We start from the raw sequence: 25096 nt of genomic DNA on the forward strand, positions 1-25096 counted from the left end.
GAGCGGAAGTTAGCTTTGTGTTAGCAGAAGTTAGTGTGCATGCTGATGTCCGAGAAATGTCTTGTAAATCCTTCCAGAAGTGTTACCAGGGTACAAAAACAGCATTTTCAGTTTTAGAAGTGTTTATTTCTCACTAGCTTTTACATAATCTGTAACAAGGTGTTATATTGTGTAGAAAAACTCCTTTCACAAGAAGCATTGCAACTGCTATTTTACAGAGTCTGCAGAGCTCAAAAAACACTGAACTATAGCAGCTCTACTGTACTGCAGGGTCTCTGCATCCCCATCTGTATTTTCCTGTTTAACAGCATTCTGAACTGATTTAGTTCACACCCCAGGTCATCAATATATGTAAATAAAAATAAATTCTGCATGGACACCGCATAGAAACTGCAATTACACTGACACTGCTTAAGCACGCACACACACACACACAGACACATACACACACACACACACACACACACACACACACACACACACACACACACACACACACACACACACACACACACAGACACATACACACACACACACTTCAGAACATTTATTATAACAGGCTTGCTTGGTTTTGTGCTGTGGTAAAGTTAGCTAATGTTAGTGACAAACATGCAATCAACCCAAGATGACAATTTAATTGAAGCTTTATTTAACCAGGTTAGTCCCATTGAGGTCAAGACCTCTTTTACAAGGAAAACCTGGACAGTTTTTTTAAAGTTTCCAATTCACCTGCCCTGCATGACTTTCGACGACATTAACATTAACGCCTGTGCTGCTATTATAATTCATAATATTGTTTGTCGTGGTAATTGTTTCTTGCTGCTTACTGCCTCTCGTTGGGTGGACGGTAACTTCACGCTCATCTTTTTCACTGTATACCTACAAAACTGACTGCCGGTTTCAGCGGTGCAACTCACTAAAGGATCCGACTACAATGTTAAGCCACATGCATTAATTCCACCTTTTGCGTCGGCAAAAATCACAATTATAATAATTACTGTATAATCTCTGCTTGGACTGGGGCCACAGGAGGGTCCAGTCTCAGTGTTATAGGGGCACTGGCCCCCTGTCCCAAACCAGGACCACCCTTGTGTAAAAATGGGTACTGGCTTAAGCTGGGGAAATAACCTGGGAGGTGATGGTCTCATGGTTCAGCGGTGAGTTTAGGATCCGTATTTCAAATCCCAGCTAGATCAGAAAAGCATGGGGGGCCCTTGGGGAGGGTCCTTAAGCCACCACTTGCTCCTGATGTGCAGTTGAGCACCTTTGCACTGTGACATGTATGTGTGTGTTTCTCTGCACATGAAGCTGCTGAAGTTTGTTCCTGAGAAGAGTGACACTGAGGTTTTAGAGGAGCACAAACATGAGCTGGAGCGCATGGCCAAAGCTGACCGATTCCTGTTTGACATGAACAGGTATGACAGTCAATAATGCTTTATTCACATATCAGTGTACAGGAGTGAGTTTAACCCTCTGTGAATGAATGAATGAATGAATGAATTAATGAATGAATATAGCCTTTATTGTCATTGTGCATGTATATACATACAACGAAACTTTTCCTCTGCATTTAACCATCCTAGTTACAGTTCGTCACAATCCAACCACTAGGAGCAGTGGGCAGCCATAGTCTGGCAGTAGGACCTGAAAGATGAATTATGCCTGGGCAGGGTGAAGCTAGAGGAAACTCTGGTGGAGGCTCACAGTGGTTCTGACATGAAAATCGGTTGTCTGACCTGGGTATGGGGGCGAAAGACTAATTGAACCATCTAGTAGCCGGTTCCCTCCGAAGTTTCTCTCAGGACCGCTGGCACTCCTCGCTCACAGTTTTACTTGATAAAGTGAATAACTCGAGGCCTTGGGGCCGAAACAATCTCAACCTATTCTCAAAATTTAAATGGGTAAGAGGTCTGGCTTGCTGGCTTGCAGTCAGGCCTGGAATGCAAGCCGCCTCGTGGGCCACTTTTGGTAAGCAGAACTGGCGCTGCGGGATGAGTCGCCTGTGGTCCATGGACTCTCTGGTGCATCCAGGTCATTTTACTAAACCTTCAGTAATTGTCATTTTAAGGTACTTACATGGAGTATAATGCTGTGGTCCTCAAACCGAGCCTCAAGTTCCACCTAACCAACACATCGTCTTTTTCTCCCTGCTCTGCCACAACCTGATTGGCTCATTCAGGTGTCTGTTAGTTTGTGGTTGGCAGCACACCTGAAAGAATTACTCAGCTTGTGCCAGAGGAGGTGTCATGGAGAATTTGGACAGAGTCCTTGATCACCACACGAGAGTCTAAGTGTTTTAACTGTGCTCAGTTGTTTACACAGATCTCCTTAAAGGTGTCCAGAAAAGTCAGAAAAAGATCAAAGTCTCAAAGCAACAGTTTTTATTTGCTGGCAAAGGAAGCAAAATTCATAGTCATCAAGAACACCAGAACAGCTTTGATTTACTCTGGTTTGTGTTCATCTTAAACACTGTAAAGAGGGCGATTTCTCCGCCCCAAAGGGACGTCTTTTCTAAATATAGCAAATCTTACAGCAAAAACAACTGTAGATCATATTATGTTCTGGAAGGTACCCAGGTCTTGAGAGTTAAACTCTGGGTCATGGGCATTCACCCTTTAAAAAAACAAACAAATTCTCATAATTTTCCACTGGTATGTTTGATTTTAATTCAGCATGCGTTAAAAAAAAAATAGTGCTTTACTCAGCATTTCACACTTACTTCCAATTTCTTGTCTCATGGCTTTAAAAAAAAAAAAAAAAAAAAAAACGGCATACATTTTTCATAGAACATATGTTTTTGCATACATTTGAATATATCAGGTGTGTTTTTTCTAAATGCTGCTAACTACTCTGTGCTGAAAAGATGAAATTCTTATTCTTCTAAACATCTGTCAAATGGTATCAGTAATACACAACATAGAGGTGCTGGTCATATAATTAGAATAGCATGAAAAAGTTGATTTATTTTAGTAATTCCATTCAAAAAGTGAAACTTGTATATTATATCCATTCATTCCACACAGACTGATATATTTCAAGTGTTTATTTCTTTTAATTTTGATGATTATAACTGACAACTAATGAAAACCCCAAATTCAGTATCTCAGAAAATGAGAATATTGTGAAAAGGTTAAATATTGAAGACACCTGGTGTCAGACTCTAATCAGCTGATTAACTCCAAACACCTGCAAAGTCCTTTAACTGGTCTCTCAGTCTAGTTCTGTGGGCGACACAATCATGGGGAACACTGCTGACTTGACGTCTTGTCTGAAGACTGAAGACAAAAAGGACTCTGGACTGCTGCTGAGTGCTCCAAAGTTATGTTCTCTGATTAAAGTACATTTTGCATTTCCTTTGGAAATCAAGGTCCCAGAGTCTGGAGGAAGAGAGGAGAGGCACAGAATCCCCATTGCTTGAGGTCCAGTGTAAGGTTTCCACGGTCAGTGATGGTTTGGGGCCATGTTATCTGCTGGTGTTGGTCCACTGTGTTTTCTAAGGTCCAAGGTCAACGCAGTCATCTTCCAGGAAGTTGTAGAGCACTTCATGCTTCCTGCTGCTGACCAACTTTATGGAGATGCAGATTTCATTTTCCAACAGGACTTGGCACCTGCACACAGTGCCAAAGCTACCAGTACCTGGTTTAAGGACCATGGTATCCCTGTTCTTAATTAACCAGCAAACTCACCTGACCTTTAACCCCAGTACTGTGAAGAGGAAGATGCCACATGTCAGACCCAACAATGCAGAAGAGCTGAAGGCCACTATCAGAGCAACCTAGGCTCTCATACCACCTGAGCAGTGCCACAGACTGATCGACTCCGTGCCATGCCGCATTGCTGCAGTCATTCAGGCAAAAGGAGCCCCAGCTACATATTGAGTGCTGGACATGTTCATACTGTTCATGTTCATACTTTTCAGTTGGCCAAAATTTCTAGAAACCCGTTTTTGTATTGGTCTTAAGTAGGGATGGGTATTGATAAGATTTTATCTCTATCGATGCCATTATCGATTCTGCTTATCGATCCGATTCCTTGTCAATTCCCTTATCGATACCTCTTGAATTTTGTACTAAAAGTAGGCTTTACAGGTTTTCTATGTATTTCATTGAGTCTTAAAGTAAATAAATATGAAATTGGTCACTGTATCCTTGATCTCTGGACATAAATAAAAATAAACAAAACAGTGTTTCACTTCGAATTTATTAATTCTGACTGGATTCTATCGTTCTAACTTGACTTGTCAGAGAGCCGCGCAGCGTTTGGAGCTGTGTGAACAGAACGGAGGACGATTCTCGTTTCTTTCTCCAACAAGACAGGAGTCCCAGTTAGTAACTTTAATCTGCACAAAAGTGACTCATGATGAAAGTGGTGAAAAACAAAAAAAGCTGAAACCCAAAATTACCCCCCAGCACCACCTGCACGAGAATGTTTGAATTCTAGAAGCTCTGAAATGCAAACTGGGACTATTCCAGACAATAAACTGCAGTGAGTGCAGCATCCATTTAGGTGAGAAAAAAAAAAAAACTTTCCTTATTCAGATTCATTCCAGTAGTATTCTGCTCTTACTAGGATGCAGCAGTTTTCTAGTTTGGCAGAAAGTTCTGGAGGAAATAACTGAAGAAATTAACACATTGTCAATATGGTTTGACTGAAACAAACTGTCATTAAACTTAAATAAAACAGGGATGAAATGGAGGAGTAAGAGTCACTAGGTGTTCACAGGAAACATTTATTTCTGTATGTATGTATTTATTTATTTATTTATGTTCATTGTTAGTTGCTATTATATATTTTCTGTTGTGTTTCTATTCAGGTTCTTTTTGTCTCTTTCTCTAAAATTGTATATAATAATCATTAGATTATTAATATATAAGCAAAAATAAATTTAAGGAATATTACAATTTGAAAACAAAGGCACCTGAACATGACGACGGCTGCAATTGCTAAATGCTAACTTTTAACATTGAAAACGCCATAGACATGCTAACGTGTAAGCATTGCTCCCGTTTTTAAGTTATAAACTACATCTATCAACTGTTTCACAAGACCATAACAGGTCAGCTTAACATAGAAAAGGTAAATAATACTCACAGAAGTATGCTCTTTAGGGTTTTAGCGGGGGAAAATTAAGCAAAAGAAAGAAATAAATGAAGCAATCAATCGAAGCATTGTTTCAATCTGTGAACCATTGCTTCGATTGGTTCAAGGTTCAAAGCAAAGCCAAAGTTAAGGACCCGCTGCAGGGTCTGTAATCAATGTAGAGAAATTATCATTTTCCTGACAAACACTCGCCAAAACAACAGCCACTCTGAAGGACTGATAACAGAATCGTTAAGCACAAAGCTTATTGATGTCGGTCGATCGAATCATTTCTTAGCGATACCCGAAAGGAACCGGTTCTCGATACCCATCCCTAGTCTTAAGTAATATTCTAATTTTCTGAGATACTGAATTTGGGATTTTCATTAGTTGTCAGTTATAGTCATCAAAATTAAAAGAAATAGACACTTGAAATATATCAGTCTGTAATGAATGAATATAATATACAAGTTTCACTTTTTGAATGGAATTGTTGAAATAAATCAACTTTTTCTTGATATTCTAATTATATGACCAGCACCTGTAATCATCTTCTGGTATTTGCATATCGTCATAATGGTTGTTGTTAGCACATTGATTGTCTTTGGAAAACATTACACTTACACTACATTCTACCCTTTGTGACAAAAGGTCACACTCGTTATCTGTCTGTTTCATGGTACCCCATCAATAACCATATCAGAACCATATGATCCAGAGGGTAAAGGAGTGAGGAGTCATTGATCCATATTAGCACTAACAAGGATCCATACACAACATCGAGCTTACTGTGGCCCATGAGGGTTCATCACAGTCCACTGTGTTACAGTAATCCAAAGACAGCGAGGTTCAGTCTTGTCATTAGGTTTCAATTCTACTTCGGTTTATGCTTGATAATAAGACATACAAGGTGGGCATAAAATAATGTCCTTTGGTGTAAAATGCTTTGATTTTACTTGATGATAAGACATATAAAATGAACACAAATGGAAATACTTTGAAAGAAAACACACAAAAAATACATGTGGTCAGTTTTTTTTTTTTTTTTTTTTTTTTTAGTGAAACTACTTCTTCTTAGATGTCCATACTCGATTCATTGCAGCATGAGACAGGTGACAGTTCAGTTCACAACAGAGGTACAGTACATCCAGAAAGTATTCATAGCACATTTTATGTTACAGCCTTATTCCAAAATATATGAAATTCATTTTCCCCTCAAATGTCTGCTCACAACACCCTATAATGACAACATGAAAAAGTATTCGTGAAATTGTTGCTAATTTATTAAAAATAAAAAACTGTGAAATGTACATGAGTGCTCACACCCTTTGCTCAATACTTTGGCAGCAATTACAGCTGTGGTGTCTCACACAGAGGCACCAGTAGGGGGCCTCAGCCCTATATAAAAAGGCTGGATCTACCCCTGACTGAGAGAGAGTGTCGGAGATGAGCTGATGAGCAGAACAGATATATACACATACAGCTCCACCTGTTCTGCTCATCAGCTCATCTCCGACACTCTCTCTCAGTCAGGGGTAGATCCAGCCTTTATATATATATATATATATATATATATATATATATATATATATATATATATACACACAAAAGAGCTCTGTTATTTATTTTTTAAATTTGTCATTTGTTGCAACGCAAGTCATTTTCCTGGAAGACCCACGACACGTACTGTTATGCACAACAGTATTTGTTTGTGACAAGGATGGGATATTCCATGTATAAGATGTAATAGATGACAACAGGAGGATGGCGCACGATGCACTTGCAGTGCCTGTGGAACACAGCACAATGATGCACTCGTGGTTTGGTGCAGGGGAGCTCCAGTTCCAGCCAGACGAAGAATGTTTTGCGGACTATGAAGACCATCTGACGTAATTCTTTTTGACAAAAGGCTTAAAGATGGACAGCAGTCAGTCAAAGGCAGTGTTTTTAATCATGGTCAGTCGGAAAACACATGCACTGCTAAAGGACCCAGCAAGCCTGCAGGTTGTTTCAATTATTGAGGAAACATTTTATTCCTAAGATGAACTACATCGCCGAACATCATAAATTTCACACCCAAAAGCAGAGAGAAAATGATTCAGTAAGTGACGTTTTGGCCAGCTCAAGAAAACTGGCAGCAACTTGTAAATTTCAGAACTTTTTCAAGAGGCCAGTTTGTTGTTGGTGTAAAGAATTCAACATTAAGAGACCGCCTTGCTAAATTGAAATGTTTTAATTCAACCAGGCTAGTCCCGTTGAGACCAAGACCTCAAACCGGAGCATCCGGAGGAAACCCAAGCAAACTTCAGGAGAACACGCAAACTCAAAATAAGTTTGACTTTTGAAATCGTGCAGAAAAATGCAGTGAGCTGTGGAGAATTACCTAGCAGGGCAAAGGCTGTTTTTAAGCAAGAAAAATTGAATTGAATTGAAGAAGATTTATTTTGAACATAACAAAAGAAAAAATAAAACGGACAACATAAAATTAAAGTTAGTTAAAAAAGGACTGAGAAGTCAAAACTTATCTAATCTCACCCCTTCTCCCTCTATAATGATTTATATATCAATCCCTGTTTCCTTAAAAATACTACTATTGACAATCATGATATTAATAATAATAATAATAATAACAACAACAATAATACTAATAGCAACAATAACAAGTGAGCGATTATTTAAGTGACATATCAATTGTTTTTGAAGAAGATGAGGAATTTTCTGATGACGAGATTAACGGTGAAAATAATGAGCGGCTCCAAACCGTGTATGTTCCAGCCGAATGCGACAGAAAGAGGATATGAAGCACAGCTGTCAGCTGACAACAATAACACTGTCGGATGTAAGCTGCTTACAAAACAGAATGGTTTGTTCACTCACCACCTTTTCTTATAAATGATCATTTATTCCTGGCATGGTGTGTTTGTGTATGATAAAAATTATTTCAGCAGCACAGCGTGCTTAAATTCAGGAGTTTGTTCTAAAATCACTGAAAATAAGGTTTCTGTACATTCTGTATATATTTAATCATTTATAAGTCAGTTTTTTGTGATTGCTAATTCTTCACATTTTATTCAAAGCAAATGATTGCAAATCTTTATCTGAAAAGCTGTAGACCCACATGGGATGGGAAAAAAGATTTCTAATTAAAAGAAAATTTTACTTCTATATCTGCTGTCAAATTTTATCGGGCATAATATTGTAGAAAAATGTTTATTCTAAATGGAGACTTTTCCTGTCTAAAATACACATACAGAACATCTGTAATCATAAATTGTATCACATCTAATCTACTTTGAATGAACAGATGTCTGAAAAAAAACAGGCTGTTCAGTTTACATGCATATGTATATTTGGAAAACACAAAAATGTCAATCTTCTGTTTTTTTTTCAGGTGCTCATGTGAACACATATGACATAATTGATACCCCCACCCCCCTCCCCCGATCCCTGAACAATTTCTGTATGTTTTTTGGTAAAAAGTTATTATTATTATTTTTTTTTGCTTTGTACAAGATCTGTGCTGTTTGGAATTTTACTTTGTCTGTTAATTTTAATAGTTTTGAATTTAAGAACAGTGAGTGAGTCTGGTCTTGATAGCGACATTATGAATGACCCGTATTGCCCTTTTTTGAAGACTCGTTAGTGATTTTATTGGACTCATGTAGTTATTGCCCCGGATCTCCACATAGTCATTGAAATCCAGTCAGAGGGTGGAAGAGTGTAGGATGCAGAGTGATTTATGATCCAGAACATGTTTTGCTTTGTTTATTTAACACTGAAATAATTTGATGTGTGGTTTCCAACTGATTTTCTCTTCTATTATTACCCCAAGGATTATATTTTCATCAACCCTTTCAATCTACACCCCATCTATCTGTATTTGTACTTTCTCATTGGCTCTGCAGTTCCCAAATAATATTAGTTTTGTTTTATTCAAGTTCAGTGACAGTTTGTTTCGGTCAAACCATATTTTCAATTTGTTCATTTCTTCAGTGATTTCCTCCACCACTTCTTTTAAATTCTCCCCAGAACAGAAAATATTTGTGTCATCAGCAAACAACACCAGTTTGAGTATCTGTGACACTTTACAAATATCATTAATATACAATATAAATAGTTTGGGCCCCAACACTGACCCCTGTGGTACCCCACAAATAATGCCCAAACATTCAGAACTGACATCACCCTTCTTAACAAACTGCTGTCTCTGTTGGAAATAGCTTCTAACCCAGTCTGATACAATACCTCTGATTCCATATCTTTCCAGTTTTCTAATCAATATTTCATGATTGATTGTGTCAAAAGCTTTCTTAATGTCAATAAATATTCCAAATGCATATTTCTTTTGTTCAATGGCATTTGTGATTTCTTCAGTTGCTTGTATTATTGCTAATTATGTTGTGCCGCTTGATCGAAAACCATATTGGTTATCAGAGAGTAATTTGTGCTTTTCAATGAATATATCCAATCTATTATTAAAGAGTTTTTCTAGTATTTTGGAAAATTGCAGAAGTAAAGACACAGGCTAGTAGTTGTTAAAATGATGCTCCTTCCCAGTTTTGTACAGTGGAATGACTTAGCTATTTTCATCTTGTTTGGGAATGAACCAGTTTGAAATGATAAATTACAGATGTATGTTAAAGGTTTTGAGATCCCTTCAATGACCTATTTTACTGTTGTCATAGTGTCATTATAATCAGTTGTTTTGTTTTTACATTTTTTTAACAATATCTAATATTTCTTTCTCCTCCACCGCTTTGAGAAACATTGAATTATAATTTTGTATCAATACATCCATGTTTTTTCCCCAACTGTCCCTGGATCAGAGATTTTTCCTGCAAGATCAGGTCCCACATTTACAAAAAAATTATTTAGATTGTCAGCCACATCATTTTTATTACAAATTACATTACCCTCATCAATAAAATACTCAGGAAATTGTAACTCTTTAGAACTATTTCTTATAATGCTGTTAGTATATCCCACATTCCCCTTATATTATGTTTGTTATTATCTAATAATGTCCTATAATAACCTTTTTTGCTATACCTTATGATATTTGTTAACTTATTTCTATATCATTTATATTTATTTTCTGCCTCTTTAGTTCTCAGTCTTATGAATTCTCTGTATAGCGCATTTTTCTTCTTGCAGGAGTTTTGAAAACATTTTGTGATCCATGGACAGTTGCCAAACTTCAGTTTTCTTGTGTATTCTTTAATTGGAGAGCATTTGTCATATAATTGCTTAAATGCCTTCAGAAATATTTCATATGCATTGTCCACATTGTTTTCTTGGTATACTGCTTCCCAGTTTTGTGCCAATAATTCATTCCTGAATGCGTTTATTGATTCCCCTGACCTCCGATATTCTTTTTTATTATTTTTCTTTCTATTGGTGTGGTTGTAATCATAGATGATAAAGACTGGTAGATGATCACTGATGTCATTAATTAGAACACCACTTATTGTTTTATCCTCAAGTTCATTAGTGTACAACCCCTGGCAAAAATGATGGAATCACCGGCCTCAGAGGATGTTCATTCAGTTGTTTAATTTTGTAGAAAAAAAGCAGATCACAGACATGACACAAAACTAAAGACATTTCAAATGGCAACTTTCTGGCTTTAAGAAACACTATAAGAAATCAAGAAAAAAAAGATTGTGGCAGTCAGTAATGGTTACTTTTTTAGACCAAGCAGAGGAAAAAAATATGGAATCACTCAATTCTGAGGAAAAAATTATGGAATCACCCTGTAAATTTTCATCCCCCAAATTAACACCTGCATCAAATCAGATCTGCTCATTGACATTGACCCTATGCCATGACAGTGACCCTATGTGTTTTTTTGCAAGGAATGTTTTTGCAGTTTTTGCTCTATGGCAAGATGCATTATCATCTTGAAAAATGATTTCATCATCCCCAAACATCCTTTCAATTGTCCAAAATATCAACATAAACTTGTGCATTTATTGATGATGTAATGACAGTCATCTCCCCAGTGCCTTTACCTGACATGCAGCCCCATATCATCAATGACTGTGGAAATTTACATGTTCTCTTCAGGCAGTCATCTTTATAAATCTCATTGGAAAGGCACCAAACAAAAGTTCCAGCATCATCACCTTGCCCAATGCAGATTCGAGATTCATCACTGAATATGACTTTCATCCAGTCATCCACAGTCCACGATTGCTTTTCCTTAGCCCATTGTAACCTTGTTTTTTTCTGTTTAGGTGTTAATGATGCCTTTCGTTTAGCTTTTCTGTATGTAAATCCCATTTCCTTTAGGCGGTTTCTTATAGTTCGGTCACAGACGTTGACTCCAGTTTCCTCCCATTCGTTCCTCATTTGTTTTGTTGTACATTTTTCGATTTTTGAGACATATTGCTTTAAGTTTTCTGTCTTGACGCTTTGATGTCTTCCTTGGTCTGCCAGTATGTTTGCCTTTAACAACCTTCCCATGTTGTTTGTATTTGGTCCAGAGTTTAGACACAGCTGACTGTGAACAACCAACATCTTTTGCAACATTGCGTGATGATTTACTCTCTTTTAAGAGTTTGATAATCCTCTCCTTTGTTTCAATTGACATCTCTCGTGTTGGAGCCATGATTCATGTCAGTCCACTTGGTGCAACAGCTCTCCAAGGTGTGATCACTCCTTTTTAGATGCAGACTAACGAGCAGATCTGATATGATGCAGGTGTTAGTTTTGGGGATGAAAATTTACAGGGTGATTCCATAATTTATTCCTCAGAATTGAGTGATTCCATATTTTTTTCCTCTGCTTGGTCTAAAAAAGTAACCGTTACTGACTGCCACAATCTTTTTTTCTTGATTTCTTATAGTGTTTCTTAAAGCCAGAAAGTTGCCATTTGAAATGACTTTAGTTTTGTGTCATGTCTGTGATCAGCTTTTTTTCTACAAAATTAAACAACTGAATGAACATCCTCCGAGGCCGGTGATTCCATCATTTTTGCCAGGGGTTGTATATGTTGTCAGTCAAGGTGGCACAATTGAAGGTGATTCTGGTTGGTCTGGTGATTTCTGGAAATAGACTCATACTATACATTGCACTGACAAAGTCATGTGTTGTACTATGCTTATATGGATTTAATATATCAATGTTGAAATTACCACATATGAAAACTACGTTGTTGCTTCGTTTTGCAAATGTACCCTCTATCCATTCCCTGAAAGTATCAATATTTGCACCTGGTGTCCTGTACAGTGGTCCCTCGTTTATCACGCGAGTTACGTTCTAAAAATAGCCTGCAATAGGTGAAATCCGCGAAGTAGCCAGCGTTAGTCTTTACAATTATTATAGATGTTTTTAGGCTGTAAAACCCCTCACTACACACTTTATACACTTTTCTCAAACAAGCATTAAAATTTTCTCACTTTTCTCTCCTGTGTAAACACTCTCAACGTTCAAACCTTAGTAGAAAAACAAGTCCAGTATTATAGAATGAAAACAAAGATCAGAACTGTTTTCAGGCCCAAACATTTGTTTGAGAAATAAAAATAGAACGTTTTCCTATAAATAATTATGATGGCTTTTAGAACTAACGAATTTAATTTTATCGATCAACCTGACACATAAGAAATTATTAATAGTGACTAATCAATATTTCACAGTTCCTCTGATCGTGCCACTTCGTCCTGGCGCTGCTCCGCTGTTGCGTTTTTTTCCACTGAAGGCGCAGGTGTCATTTTCCGAGTGAAGAACATAGTGATTGGTAATTGTTGGTGAGAGCTGTTGGTAATTTTTCTTCTGGGCGAGAAGATTCTTATAGACAGACATGCCACCTTCGATTATGTTTAAGAACTGTAATGAACGAAACATCAAAGCTGAAGTTCATTGGCCATTCTCACCATGGTTGCCAAGCGATCAAGTGTTAGTCCATCCTCCTCCTCCTCTTTATCAACACTTGCGTCCTCTTCATCCTCTTCTCCCTCATCCTCTCCTGGTGGCTTTGTCATCTCTGTCAGATCTTCATCAGTCAGCGGTTGTGAGTGGGTATCAATCAGGGCATTTATGTCATCAGGAGTCATATCATTAAAGCCATTAAAGCCGAGCTGTTTAGCCAGATTCACAGCTGCATCTAACGCAGAGTGATGGATCTCAACAGGAGAGCATCTGGTAGAGTTGTGCACTGCCTCTGGCCACAGTTTTTTCCAGCAGGCATTTAAAGTTTCAGTTTTCATCTCCTGAATGGCCCTTTGAATATTTTAGAGACATGATGCAATGGTGTATTCATGCCAGTAGGCCTTTAATGAGAAATCTTGATCCGAGTCTATAGCCTCAACAAGATGTTGCAGGGTGTTGTGCGCATAGAGAGCCTTGAAAGCGTGGATGATGCCTTGGTCCATGGGCTGAATGAGCGATGTCGTGTTTGTCAGCAGAAATTTGATTTGCACAACATCATACGACAAATCATCAGTATGGCCTCCGGCATTGTCTAAGAGCAGAAGCACTTTAAAGTCTAGTCCTTTTCCTCTCAAATAACACTTGACCTCCGGGATGAAACACTGAACTATTCCAGATTGAGCGCTTTTGTCATCCAAGCCTTTGCATTGTGCATCCAGTAAACGGGCAATGCGTTCTTATTTTTGTTTTTTAGGGCTCTTGGATTTTTTGACCTATAAATAACCCCTGGTTTTATCATAAAGCCCGTGGCATTTCCACACATAACCAGAGATGTGATCTTTTTGGGCCTTAAATCCTGGGGCTTTGGCTTCATCCTGCATTATAAAGGTGCAAGAGGGCATTTGTTTCCAAAATAAGCCTGTCTCATCCATATTAAAAACTTGTTCAGGCTGATATCCCCCTTCCTCGATGATTGCTTTAAATTTGTTGCGTGCATATGCCTCTGCCGCAGCGGTATCCGCAGAGGCGGCCTCTCCATGCAGAGAAACACTTTTAAGTCCAAAGTGTTTCTGAAATTTGTCAAACCAGCCCTTGCTGGCATTAAATGGGCTTGGTTCTGTGTGAAAAGCACTCGTTGATGGCCTGGGCTCAGCATCATCCTGCTCCTCACTGTCATGGATGTCATCGCTGTCAGCAAACGTTTCATAAAGCTTTTTAGCTTTTGCGCGGATAATGTTGGTATAATGTTCTTAGCGTAATGTTCTTTTTCCTGCAGTCACTGATCCACAAAGCTAAAGCAGACTCCATCCTTACAATGGTCTTGTTAAGTTACAACCCTTTTTGCATCATTGTTAAAACTTATTGCTGCTGTCCTCCTTATGTTATTTTCCTCCTTTTTTATGTAACGAACCGAAGATTCATTTATTCCGTAATGGCGCCCTACAGCTGCGTAACTTCTACCTTCCTTTAGCATGTCGAGAAGTGCAACTTTTTCAGCGATGGTCAGCATCTTCCTCTGCCTTTTGGGTGTGACCGCAGGTGCCTTTGACGGCGCAGAACGTTTCGTCGACAATGTGGGTTTTTGTTGGGGGAGAAAACTTGCAAACATACAGCACTTCAGAGTCACACTGCTAGAAATCGAAGATTTTTGTAAGTAAGCTGACCGCATTCTGTACTGTACAGGAGACACGGTAAAAAAAAAAAAAAAAAGACACGGCAAGGAGGAGACTGATTGACATTGTCAGGGTTAGGGTTAGGGTTAGGGTTAGCCAATCAGGATGCAGAACACAATGCGCTGTAAAAAAAAACAAAAAAAACATGCAAAATTGCACTAAAAAAAATCCACGAAACTCCGAGGCCGCGAAAGGTGAACCGCGTTATAGCGAGGGACCACTGTATATGCAGCTAACAATAATATTATTTTTCTTTTCTTCACATATTTCAATAGTTATACATTGTAGTAAGTTATCAACCACAGTTGTCATACTTTCAATCAATTAATTCGTATCCTTCCAGCTCAAAGTCCATTCCTTTTTCTGTATTGATCCAGGTTTCTGATACTGCAATTAGACTAAATGGCTGTGAAAAAGTTTGTAACTATTCCTTAATGTTATTGAAGTTGGTGTCGAGGCTTCTGCTGTTGAAATGGATAATTGATAATCGATCCTTTGATGTAATGTTCCCATTGACTTGTTCATCACTGTAGTAGGTGCAATTGTTGTTACTGCCGTAGAAAAAATTATTATTTGGGTCAATATTCTGTTCCAAATCCTGTGCATTGTGTTCTGTTATGTGGGCCGCTGAAGAGGAGGTACTGCTGGCCCACCACCCCCAGAGGGCGCCCTGCTTGGAGTGTGGGCTCCAAGCACGAGAGGGCACCAGACCCAGAAGAAGTGACAGCTGTCATTCATCGCACCAGCTGTCACTCATTCTACACCACTATATAAGCCGGACTGCAACTCCACCTCCCCGCCGAGAAATCGACTACCGAAGAAGTAATTTCTCTGCTGAATTTAAACTGAGTGATAACCTGAACTTCTTTTGCAGCCGTTATCCTGTGGTGTTCATCATTATCTGTGGGATTGGCATTTGGTGTGACAGCGACGGCTTCGCCTCACACCCCAAACCAGATAAGTGGATTAAACAGGAGCTGCACGAGTGTGTGACTGGAGGTGGAGGTGCTCCCTCCTAACTGTGTGCAGACTGTAGATTGCTGAGTGTGCGGACTCACACTCATTCATCTTGTCTTTGCTTTCTGCCAGCAGTACGAGGGTCGACAGCCGAAGACGGAGGCCACCTGGGGACTCGGGACTTGGCGACTCCGGTGTTCTTCAGACCGTTGGTGGTGGAAGCCGTGTGGGACGCGGCTTCTCTCTCGTCGGGGGTCTTCTATCTTCGAGCCTGCCCACACGTCACCTGGTGTTAATTGACTTTGCAAATTTTGTGTATTTAGTTGTGTGTTGTCACAACATTAAATTGTTACTTTTTGGCTTATTCATTGTCCGTTCATTTGCGCCCCCTGTTGTGGGTCCGTGCTACGACACCTTCCCAACAGGATTTCTCGGCCATTCGTCATGGATTCCGAGGGGCGTCAACCCGAGCTTGAACGGCCAATGGAAGAGCCAGGAGCGCAGGCGTCAGCGGGAGGCGTGTTGAGTGAGCTGCAGCAGATCTTAACCGCCTTCACGGCTCAGCTAGATTTAGTGACCGAGCAGAATGTTCTCCTTAACCGGAGGGTGGAGGCTCTCACCGCCAGGGTGGAAGCGCGCGATCAGGGCGCTGCTGCAGCCACTCCTCTTGCTGGTCCTGGGCCCGTAACAGACGTTCCACTGGTCGTTCAACGACCCCCCCACCGTCCCCTGAAGCATACATAAGCCCTCCGGAACCATACGGGGGCTGTGTTGAGACGTGCGCAGACTTCCTCATGCAGTGTTCGCTCGTCTTTTCACAGCATCCTGTCATGTACGAGTCAGACGCCAGCCGGGTGGCTTATGTTATTAGTCTGCTTCGAGGAGAGGCACGCGCCTGGGCTACGGCACTTTGGGAGCAGAATTCACGGCTCCTAACATCTTATGCTGGGTTTATACGGGAGTTCAAACAAGTGTTTGACCATCCCAACAGAGGCGAGACCGCTTCGAGCGTGCTGCTGTCAATGAGACAGGGGCGTTGCAGCGCAGCCGAGTATGCAGTCGACTTCCGCATCGCGGCAGCGAGGTCCGGCTGGAATAACGTTGCGCTCCGCACCGCCTTCGTAAATGGACTGTCTCCGGTCCTGAAGGAGCACCTGCTGGCTAAGGAGGAACTGCGGGATTTTGACGGGCTTGTCGATTTGGTTATACGCTTAGACAACCGTTTAAATGAGCATCGTCGGGAGCAGGCCGGGGGGCGTGACCGGGCACGAGCCATCCCTCCCCCTTCCGGTTCCGAAAAGGTGACGTCGTCCCCACGCTTCACTGCCAGAGAGCTCCGTGTGGCTACAGCTCCCCTTGCTGAGGAGGCTATGGACACGAGCAGGGCCAAAGTAAAAACAAACATCAGACAAAGGAGGCTGGCCCGCGGGGAGTGTTTTGTCTGCGGCTCTTGTGAGCATATGCAGAAGGACTGCCCCAAAACGGTCAAACTACAACGCCCGTCCTTAGAAACTGGGCTAAGGATGGGTCATAACACGCACGCGGGGAAATCCCGCAAATCTGCACGAATCTCAGTGACGATCCTTTGTGGGGATCTAACCCTTCACGCCCCAGCACTGGTAGACACAGGGTCGGAAGGGAATCTGCTGGATAGCAGATGGGCAAAGGAAGTAGGGCTCCCCCTGGTGGCTCTGCCGGCACCATTGCAGGTGTGAGCACTAGATGGCACCCTGCTTCCATTAATCACACATCAGACACAGCCAGTGACCTTGGTTGTGTCTGGAAATCACAGGGAGGAGATAGTGTTCCATGTAACACCTTCTACCTCCCGAGTGATTTTGCGATTTCCATGGATGGTGAAGCACAATCCCCGGATACACTGGCCGTCCGGGGTTGTGACGCAGTGGAGCGAAACCTGCCACCGGGAGTGTTTAGGATCCTCGGTTCCTCCCGGCACGACGGCTAATGAGGAGGTTAAAGTCCCCCCCAATCTATCGGCGGTGCCAAAGGAGTACCACGATCTTGCTGAAGTCTTCAGCAAAGATCTGGCGCTCACTCCTTGAATTGCTGGCTGTCTGAGTGGTGTCCAAAAAATGAGGTGGGCTTCATAGATAATTGGCAAAGCTTCTGGGGAAAACCTGGTCTTGTTAGGAAAGACGGCATCCATCCCACTTTGGATGGAGCAGCTCTCATTTCTAGAAATCTGGCCAATTTTCTTAAATCCTCCAAACCGTGACTATCCAGGGTTGGGACCAGGAAGCAGAGTTGTAGTCTTACACACCTCTCTGCAGCTTCTCTCCCCCTGCCATCCCCTCATTACCCCATCCCCGTAGAGACGGTGCCTGCTCCCAGACTACCAATAACCAGCAAAAATCTATTTAAGCATAAAAATTCAAAAAGAAAAAATAATATAGCACCTTCAACTGCACCACAGACTAAAACAGTTAAATGTGGTCTATTAAACATTAGGTCTCTCTCTTCTAAGTCCCTGTTAGTAAATGATATAATAATTGATCAACATATTGATTTATTCTGCCTTACAGAAACCTGGTTACAGCAGGATGAATATGTTAGTTTAAATGAGTCAACACCCCCGAGTCACACTAACTGTCAGAATGCTCGTAGCACGGGCTGGGGCGGAGGATTAGCAGCAATCTTCCATTCCAGCTTATTAATTAATCAAAAACCCAGACAGAGCTTTAATTCATTTGAAAGCTTGACTCTTAGTCTTGTCCATCCAAATTGGAAGTCCCAAAAACCAGTTTTATTTGTTATTATCTATCGTCCACCTGGTCGTGACTGTGAGTTTCTCTGTGAATTTTCAGACCTTTTGTCTGACTTAGTGCTTAGCTCAGATAAGATAATTATAGTGGGCGATTTTAACATCCACACAGATGCTGAGAATGACAGCCTCAACACTGCATTTAATCTATTATTAGACTCTATTGGCTTTGCTCAAAAAGTAAATGAGTCCACCCACCACTTTAATCATATCTTAGATCTTGTTCTGACTTATGGTATGGAAATAGAAGACTTAACAGTATTCCCTGAAAACTCCCTTCTGTCTGATCATTTCTTAATAACATTTACATTTACTCTGATGGACTACCCAGCAGTGGGGAATAAGTTTCATTACACTAGAAGTCTTTCAGAAAGCGCTGTAACTAGGTTTAAGGATATGATTCCTTCTTTATGTTCTCTAATGCCATATACCAACACAGTGCAGAGTAGCTACCTAAACTCTGTAAGTGAGATACAGTATCTCGTCAATAGTTTTACATCCTCATTGAAGACAACTTTGGATGCTGTAGCTCCTCTAAAAAAGAGAGCTTTAAATCAGAAGTGCCTGACTCCGTGGTATAACTCACAAACTCGTAGCTTAAAGCAGATAACCCGTAAGTTGGAGAGGAAATGGCATCTCACTAATTTAGAAGATCTTCACTTAGCCTGGAAAAAGAGTCTGTTGCTCTATAAAAAAAAAGCCCTCCGTAAAGCTAGGACATCTTTCTACTCATCACTAATTGAAGAAAATAAGAACAACCCCAGGTTTCTTTTCAGCACTGTAGCCAGGCTGACAAAGAGTCAGAGCTCTATTGAGCTGAGTATTCCATTAACTTTAACTAGTAATGACTTCATGACTTTCTTTGCTAACAAAATTTTAACTATTAGAGAAAAAATTACTCATAACCATCCCAAAGATGTATCGTTATCTTTGGCTGCTTTCAGTGATGCCGGTATTTGGTTAGACTCTTTCTCTCTGATTGTTCTGTCTGAGTTATTTTCATTAGTTAATTCATCCAAACCATCAACATGTTTATTAGACCCCATTCCTACCAGGCTGCTCAAGGAAGCCCTACCATTATTTAATGCTTCGATCTTAAATATGATCAATCTATCTTTGTTAGTTGGCCATGTACCACAGGCTTTTAAGGTGGCAGTAATTAAACCATTACTTAAAAAGCCATCACTTGACCCAGCTATCTTAGCTAATTATAGGCCAATCTCCAACCTTCCTTTTCTCTCAAAAATTCTTGAAAGGGTAGTTGTAAAACAGCTAACTGATCATCTGCAGAGGAATGGTCTATTTGAAGAGTTTCAGTCAGGTTTTAGAATTCATCATAGTACAGAAACAGCATTAGTGAAGGTTACAAATGATCTTCTTATGGCCTCGGACAGTGGACTCATCTCTATGCTTGTTCTGTTAGACCTCAGTGCTGCTTTTGATACTGTTGACCATAAAATTTTGTTACAGAGATTAGAGCATGCCATAGGTATTAAAGGCACTGCGCTGCGGTGGTTTGAATCATATTTGTCTAATAGATTACAATTTGTTCATGTAAATGGGGAATCTTCTTCACAGACTAAAGTTAATTATGGAGTTCCACAAGGTTCTGTGCTAGGACCAATTTTATTCACTTTATACATGCTTCCCTTAGGCAGTATTATTAGACGGTATTGCTTAAATTTTCATTGTTACGCAGATGATACCCAGCTTTATCTATCCATGAAGCCAGAGGACACACACCAATTAGCTAAACTGCAGGATTGTCTTACAGACATAAAGACATGGATGACCTCTAATTTCCTGCTTTTAAACTCAGATAAAACTGAAGTTATTGTACTTGGCCCCACAAATCTTAGAAACATGGTGTCTAACCAGATCCTTACTGTGGATGGCATTACCCTGACCTCTAGTAATACTGTGAGAAATCTTGGAGTCATTTTTGATCAGGATATGTCATTCAAAGCGCATATTAAACAAATATGTAGGACTGCTTTTTTGCATTTACGCAATATCTCTAAAGTCAGAAAGGTCTTGTCTCAGAGTGATGCTGAAAAACTAATTCATGCATTTATTTCCTCTAGGCTGGACTATTGTAATTCATTATTATCAGGTTGTCCTAAAAGTTCCCTAAAAAGTCTTCAGTTAATTCAAAATGCTGCAGCTAGAGTACTGACGGGGACTAGAAGGAGAGAGCATATCTCACCCATATTGGCCTCTCTTCATTGGCTTCCTGTTAATTCTAGAATAGAATTTAAAATTCTTCTTCTTACTTATAAGGTTTTGAATAATCAGGTCCCATCTTATCTTAGGGACCTCGTAGTACCATATCACCCCAATAGAGCGCTTCGCTCTCAGACTGCAGGCTTACTTGTAGTTCCTAGGGTTTGTAAGAGTAGAATGGGAGGCAGAGCCTTCAGCTTTCAGGCTCCTCTCCTGTGGAACCAGCTCCCAATTCAGATCAGGGAGACAGACACCCTCTCTACTTTTAAGATTAGGCTTAAAACTTTCCTTTTTGCTAAAGCTTATAGTTAGGGCTGGATCAGGTGACCCTGAACCATCCCTTAGTTATGCTGCTATAGACGTAGACTGCTGGGGGGTTCCCATGATGCACTGTTTCTTTCTCTTTTTGCTCTGTATGCACCACTCTGCATTTAATCATTAGTGATCGATCTCTGCTCCCCTCCACAGCATGTCTTTTTCCTGGTTCTCTCCCTCAGCCCCAACCAGTCCCAGCAGAAGACTGCCCCTCCCTGAGCCTGGTTCTGCTGGAGGTTTCTTCCTGTTAAAAGGGAGTTTTTCCTTCCCACTGTAGCCAAGTGCTTGCTCATAGGGGGTCGTTTTGACCGTTGGGGTTTTACATAATTATTGTATGGCCTTGCCTTACAATATAAAGCGCCTTGGGGCAACTGTTTGTTGTGATTTGGCGCTATATAAAAAAAATTGATTGATTGATTGATTGACTCTTCCCCCGCACCGACCGTACGATTGTGCCATCGATTTGGTCCCGGGCGCTGAGTACCCGTCCAGTAGGTTGTACAACCTCTCACGTCCGGAACGCGAATCAATGGAGACCTACATCCGGGACTCTTTAGCTGCCGGGCTGATCCGGATCTCCACCTCCCCGATGGGTGCTGGTTTCTTTTTTGTGGGCAAAAAGGACGGCGGACTCTGTCCATGCATTGATTACAGAGGGCTGAACAAGATCACGGTTCGCAACCGATACCCATTACCTCTGTTGGATTCAGTGTTCACGCCCCTGCATGGAGCCCAAATTTTCACAAAATTGGATCTTAGAAACGCGTACCACCTGGTTCGGATCCGGAAGGGAGACGAGTGGAAGACGGCATTTAACACCCCGTTAGGTCACTTTGAGTACCTGGTCATGCCGTTCGGCCTCACTAACACCCCCGCGACGTTCCAAGCTTTGGTAAATGACGTCTTGCGGGACTTCCTGCATTGGTTCGTCTTCGTATATCTGGACGATATACTCATCTTTTCCCCGGACCCTGAGACCCATGTCCAGCATGTACGACAGGACCTACAGCGGTTGTTGGAGAACCGGCTGTTTGTGAAGGGCGAGAAGTGCGAGTTCCACCGCACTTCTTTGTCCTTCTTGGGGTTCATCATCTCCTCCAACTCCGTTGCCCCTGATCCAAGGTTGCGGCGGTGAGAGATTGGCCCCAACCAACAAGCCGCAGGAAACTGCAGCAGTTCCTCGGCTTTGCAAATTTCTACAGGAGGTTCATTAAAGGCTACAGTCAGGTAGTTAGCCCCCTGACTGCCCTGACCTCCACCAAGGTCCCCTTCACCTGGTCAGACCGGTGCGAAGCCGCGTTCAAGGAGTTGAAACGCCGGTTCTCGACTGCACCAGTTCTGGTGCATCCTGATCCTGATCGCCAGTACATAGTGGAAGTGGACGCCTCTGACTCAGGGATAGGAGCCGTGCTGTCCCAGAGCGTGGAGGCTGATAAGGTTCTCCATCCTTGTGCCTATTTTTCCCGCAGGTTGACCCCAGCTGAACGGAACTATGACGTCGGCAATCGGGAGCTCCTCGCGGTGAAGGAGGCTCTTGAAGAGTGGAGACGCCTACTGGAGGGGGCGTCGTTGCCTTTCACGGTTTTCACGGACCATCGGAACCTGGAGTACATCCGCACCGCCAAGCAGCTGAACCCCAGGCAAGCCCGCTGGTCTCTGTTCTTCGGGCGCTTTGACTTCCGGATCACGTACCGCCCCGGGACCAAGATCGGATGCGTTGTCCCGGGTGCACAAAGAGGAAGCCAAGTCAGGGCTGTCGAACCCCACCGAGACCATCATCCCCGAGTCCACTGTCGTGGCCTCCCTTACCTGGGACGTGGAGAAGACCGTCCGGGAGGCCCTGGTAAGGAGCCCAGACCTGGGGACCGGCCCCAAGAACAGACTGTACGTCCCACCAGAGGCCAGAGCTGCCGTATTGGACTTCTGTCATGGATCCAAGCTCTCCTGTCATCCGGGAGTGCGTAGGACCGTGGCAGTGGTCCAGCAGCGCTTCTGGTGGGCGTCCCTGGAAACCGATGTTCGGGACTACGTCCAGGCCTGTACCATCTGCGCCAGGGGCAAGGCAGACCATCGGAGGACCTCGGGACTCCTCCAACCCCTGTCGGTGCCTCACCGCCCCTGGTCTCACTTCGGCCTGGACTTCATCACGGGCCTCCCGCCGTCCCAGGGCAACACCATCATCCTCACGATAGTGGACCGGTTCTCCAAGGCGGCCCACTTCGTGGCCCTCCCGAAGCTCCCGACGACCCAGGAGACGGCAGACCTCCTGGTCCACCACGTCATGCGGCTGCATGGGATACCATCGGACATCGTATCAGATCGTGGTCCCCAGTTCTCTTCGCAAGTTTGGAGGAGCTTCTGTAAGGAGCTGGGGGCCACCGTGAGCCTCTCGTCCGGGTACCACCCCCAGACAAACGGCCAGGCAGAGCGGGCTAACCAGGAGTTGGAGCAGGCCCTTTGCTGCGTCACCTCCGCGCGCCCGGCGGACTGGAGTCACCATCTGGCCTGGATCGAGTATGCCCATAACAGCCAAGTCTCGTCTGCTACCGGCCTCTCCCCTTTTGAGGCATGTTTGGGGTACCAGCCCCCATTGTTCCCGCTGGTGGAGGCAGAGGTCGGTGTGCCCTCGCTCCAGGCCCACCTCAGGAGGTGCCGCCGGGTGTGGCGGACCGCCCGCTCTGCCCTGTTGCCCATGTGTCCCGCATCAAGCCACACCACACCTCGCCCCTCTGTGCACCTGGACCTACGCCGCCTCCTGCCCGGCTCATCGACGGGGAGCCTGCTTGGACAGTCCGCAGGCTCCTGGACGTCCGTCGTAAGGGCCGGGGTTTCCAATATCTGGTGGACTGGGAGGGGTATGGACCTGAAGAACGCTCCTGGGTGAAGAGGAGCTTCATCCTGGACCCGGCCCTCCTGGCCAATTTCTACAAAAGACACCCGGACAAGCCAGGTCGGGCGCCAGGAGGCGCCCGTTGAGGCGGGGAGTCCTGTTATGTGGGCCGCTGAAGAGGAGGTACTGCTGGCCCACCACCACCAGAGGGCGCTCTGCTTGGAGTGCGGACTCCAAGCACGAGAGGGCGCCAGACCCAGAAGAAGTGACAGCTGTCACTCATCGCACCAGCTGTCACTCATTCTACACCACTATATAAGCCGGACTGCAACTCCACCTCCCCGCCGAGAAATCGACTACCGAAGAGGTAATTTCTCTGCTGAATTTAAACTGAGTGATAACCTGAACTTCTTTTGCAGCCGTTATCCTGTGGTGTTCGTCATTATCTGTGGGTTTGGCGTTTGGTGTGACAGCGACGGCTTCGCCTCACACCCCAAACCAGATAAGTGGATTAAACAGGAGCTGCACGAGTGTGTGACTGGAGGTGGAGGTGCTCCCTCCTAACTGTGTGCAGACTGTGGATTGCTGAGTGTGCGGACTCACACTCATTCATCTTGTCTTTCTGCCAGCAGTACCAGGGTCGACAGCCAAAGACGGAGGCCACCTGGGGACTCGGGACTTGGCGGCTCCGGTGTTCTTCAGACCGTTGGTGGTGGAAGCCGTGTGGGACGCGGCTTCTCTCTCGTCGGGGGTCTTCTATCTTCGAGCCTGCCCACACGTCACCTGGTGTTAATTGACTTTGCAAATTTTGTGTATTTAGTTGTGTGTTGTCACAACATTAAATTGTTACTTTTTGGCTTATTCATTGTCCGTTCATTTGCGCCCCCTGAGGTGGGTCCGTGCTACGACACCTTCCCAACAGTGTTCAGTGAATTCAAAAGTTCTCAGTTCCAGCAGATGATGATCATTTATAGTTAAGTGCTTAATATTGTTTTCAGATGAAGATGAATGAGATCCTCTGGTGTGTCATGGTTGTTATCTAATGGTCCAGTTCATGTTGATCACTGGTATTTTTCCAGCTCCTCCATCCTCCTGATGACCAGCACTTTGTCTTGTGGCCCGTTCAGTTTTATGAATACTTTACAGTTGCTTGTCCATGTGTTCATTATTTTTCTCTGCTTCCTCAGGTAGCGTGCTTTTCTGGCTGTGTCAGTGTTGTATTTCGTTAGATGGTCATTCATGAAAACATTTGTTCCCTTTAAATTTCTCCCCTGTTTCAGAAGCGCCAACTTGTGTTTTCTGTTAACGAATCTTATGATGATAGTTGGCTTGTCGGTGGCACTTTTCCTGGGCAGCAGGTGACCCGCC

The 25096-nt window shown here is 42.8% G+C and overlaps 1 protein-coding gene across 2 annotated transcripts in view; it reads left to right on the plus strand.

The window, feature by feature from the left end:
* The window catches only part of daam1a (dishevelled associated activator of morphogenesis 1a), a 275436-nt gene that overhangs the window by 200283 nt on the left and 50057 nt on the right, over positions 1 to 25096 (plus strand). For both annotated transcript variants that reach the window (XM_034159463.1, XM_034159462.1), the window contains exon 19: positions 1309 to 1415. In XM_034159463.1, the coding sequence (XP_034015354.1) occupies positions 1309 to 1415 (107 nt within the window). The remainder of the gene's footprint in view (positions 1 to 1308; positions 1416 to 25096) is intronic.

This window comes from Thalassophryne amazonica, chromosome 19 (assembly GCF_902500255.1).
Source record: "Thalassophryne amazonica chromosome 19, fThaAma1.1, whole genome shotgun sequence".
In the NCBI taxonomy this organism is placed as follows: domain Eukaryota; kingdom Metazoa; phylum Chordata; class Actinopteri; order Batrachoidiformes; family Batrachoididae; genus Thalassophryne; species Thalassophryne amazonica.